The sequence below is a fragment of the Vigna unguiculata genome, chromosome 5 (assembly GCF_004118075.2).
Source record: "Vigna unguiculata cultivar IT97K-499-35 chromosome 5, ASM411807v1, whole genome shotgun sequence".
In the NCBI taxonomy this organism is placed as follows: domain Eukaryota; kingdom Viridiplantae; phylum Streptophyta; class Magnoliopsida; order Fabales; family Fabaceae; genus Vigna; species Vigna unguiculata.
The window spans coordinates 26,215,296-26,218,481 of NC_040283.1; the positions used below are offsets into that span (position 1 = coordinate 26,215,296).

At 38.7% G+C, this 3,186-nt stretch overlaps 1 protein-coding gene across 1 annotated transcript; it reads left to right on the top strand.

The window, feature by feature from the left end:
- Window positions 1-634: 634 nt before the first annotated feature.
- Window positions 635-2,185, top strand: LOC114185778 (zinc finger protein ZAT9-like). Its single transcript, XM_028073689.1, has one exon. The coding sequence runs from the start codon at window positions 785-787 to the stop codon at window positions 1,949-1,951; it is 1,167 nt and encodes a 388-aa protein (XP_027929490.1). The 5' UTR covers window positions 635-784; the 3' UTR covers window positions 1,952-2,185.
- The last annotated feature ends 1,001 nt before the right edge of the window (window positions 2,186-3,186 follow it).

Genomic DNA, 3,186 nt, shown 5'->3' on the forward strand with positions numbered 1-3,186 from the left:
CGTTCTTGAAACAGAGATCTCTGTTAAATTTCGAGAATACCCTTCGTTATATTTCATTTAAAAATATGTAATTCATACATTGACCGGTATTAAAGCAGTCAATTATTAAAATTAATGAATTATAATAAATAATATAATTTTTGTGCATTGTTATTGAATGATATATATTAAATTCATTGACTTTCATTATTGAACGTAAAGAAACTGAAAACCGAAAAGGCTCTTTCAATATAAGAAACAGAAAAAAAAAATTGATGGGAAGAAAATCAGAAAATCAGAAAATGTCATTTTCTATTATAGGAACAGCGTGTGGTTGAGTTTTGGTAAGTTTCTTGATATGGTGCAAAAGGGTAGGTTGGACAATGGAAAAAAGGGTTTGAAAATGAATAAAAAGAAAAGGGAGATTGAGTGGGGAATAAATACAGAAACGGGCAAGTGTGGCATGTTACATGTTCTCTTTCTCTCTCTTGATGCATGCACATCTTTAATTAAACCTCAATAAATTCAAATTTTAATTCTTTTTACGGTTTCCGTAAAAAGGGAAATAAAGAAACCCCCCATTTTAATTTTCTCTTCCTTTTTTTGACTTTTTATTATTTGTTCTACATTTTTATATCTCTCGGTGGAGGAATGCTTGTCACCTACTCCTTTCATACTTGGTACTCCATCCCTTCCCTTCTCTCTTTTCTCTCTCAAAGCGCAACACAACAGCAATAATCAGAGCAGCGCAATTGAATTCACCAAAATGCGAATACTGTGTTGAACTCCGTTCCGTTGATTCGCCATGGACAAGCACAAGTGCAAGCTTTGCTTCAGGAGCTTCTCCAATGGCAGAGCCTTGGGGGGTCACATGCGCTCTCACATGATGAACCTTCCTCTCTCGAAGCCCGAAGAAGCGTCACCGCGAACCATCCAACTCAGCTTCGAAGCCGAATCAGCTTCTTCTTCTTCATCTTCATCATCCGATGATGACGAAGACGGTGACAAGAGTCTCTGTTACGGCCTCAGAGAGAACCCCAAACGAAGCATTCGCCTCGTCGATCCCGAATTCTCGTTCGCAGCTGCAGATACTGGCTCCGCGATCGTCCATGACAGAGAGAGCGAGTCCGAGTCATCCAAGAGCAACCCAACTCGTAAAAGATCCAAAAGGCCATGGAATAACAATAATAATAATAATATTAATAGCAACAATTATTATTATTATAATGATCTTAATAATGATACTAACAATTATACCACCCCCAGCATCAAGAAGCAAGTTTTCGGAACCGAACATGAAGCCCTGATGAAGAAGAAGAGTAAGACAGATTCGTGGGTGGATCACGAACCTGCGAGCTCGGTCTCCGAAGCAACTACCGAGGAAGACGTGGCGTTTTGTCTGATGCTGCTTTCCAGGGACAAATGGAAGCGACATAAGGACCAACCGCAATTCATGGAGGTGGAAGATCAATACGAGGAGGAGGAAGAGGAGGAGGAGGAAGAAGAGGAGGAAGACGAAGCGTTCGAGGAGAGCGAGGAATCCCAAGAGACGATGAAACTGTGCAAGAACCGAGTACGAGGAAGGTACAAATGCGACACGTGCAACAAGGTGTTTCGATCGTACCAAGCTTTGGGGGGACACCGAGCGAGTCACAAGAAGATCAAAGTGAACGTGAAAGTGGACGGTGAAGAAGCGGAAGTTGAGCACAGGAAGAAAGGTGGGACGTGTGGCGTGGAGAAGAAAATCCACGAGTGCCCCGTTTGTTTCAGAGTCTTCGCTTCGGGTCAAGCACTTGGTGGACACAAGAGAACCCATGTTACTGGGTCAGCACCCGCAACAGTTCCATCAACTTCAGCAAAGTTTGGAAACAGCTTCATAGATCTCAACCTGCCTGCTCCGATTGACGAAGACGAGGCTAGCCAAATCGAGAACTCTGCTGTTTCCGATGCAGAATTCGTCAAAACCCGATAGGTAAAGGAGAAAGGATCAAATTTTTTGGTGCTCAGAGATAAATTTATTTTTGATAAGTTTTATATATGTTCTGCAAATTAGATAATATGGTTACTCTATATTATTCATGTAATGTTATAAATTATAATCATATAATTCTTCCAAGATTCTAACCGTAATGCAGTTCTTCTGATCTGTCCTGTATCTCTGTAAGAAATGTCATAAGGAATCAATCAATGGAGGATTCGAAAGTTATGCTTATTTGTTCTGTTAATTTAGATTCAGAAGACCTTTTCTTTTCCCCCTTGCTACGGAGCAAGTAGTGCACAAGAATTGGCCCCGCATGCGTGTTTTAGTGGGCTCTGTTTCAGCTTCCAAGCAAATATAAAGTAACAGTTCTAGTTTTCCACTTCTGACTTCAAGGAACATTCTACAGTTCCATGAAAAGATATGTGTTTCCCTCATCGTTCTTTACATTCTTTTATTATTTTGTTAAATTCCCCTCTGGGCATTTAAGAACTTCCGTATCTTTTCCCCCCTTTTCTTCCTTTCATTTTTTTTTCGACTGAAAGGAAGTGCTGTCCCAAGTTCTTTTTTCTACTTTTTGATTCCAACTTTTCAACACATCTTTGTAGCTAGAAGAGGTTGCAAAGGTGAATCAGAAAATTAATTGCTTCGACTTAATCTGGTTGTCTTTGATGGTGATTTGTGTAGTTGTGTTATTGGTATTTTTTTCTAAATGAAAATAAACCTGATCCTTATTTATTTGGTGATGTTAGATCAATTTGTTTCTTTATGAGGGACTTTAAGCAGATCCCTAGTTGGACGTAACTTGAGTTATAAAGCTCAAGCAGGTCTTTGGTGCTTTATGAGGGACTTTTTAAGTCACCTTCATTAAATATGTAATAAATGGCATAACATACGTTCCTTAGACTTTTTTCTTATTTTTCACTTATTTGTATTTTATTGATTTGGTCAATTAGAAAACAATAGAGGAGGGTATACAGCTAGGATGTTACAATTTCACTTGAAAGAAAATCTGACTGCTTAATAATCTAAAAAATCAGAAAAGATTGCTGGAAGAGACTATCAAGTTCTTTGGCTCTTGGAATTGATTGCAAGTTGACCTTGTTAATGTAACATCGGCCTTGATCGGTCCTGAACTAATTGTCTTACAAATTTATTATCGGTTGGAACAGGATAGGATTTGGATTGATTTATTTAGTTTACTTTGAATAAACTATTGTTATAGTTGC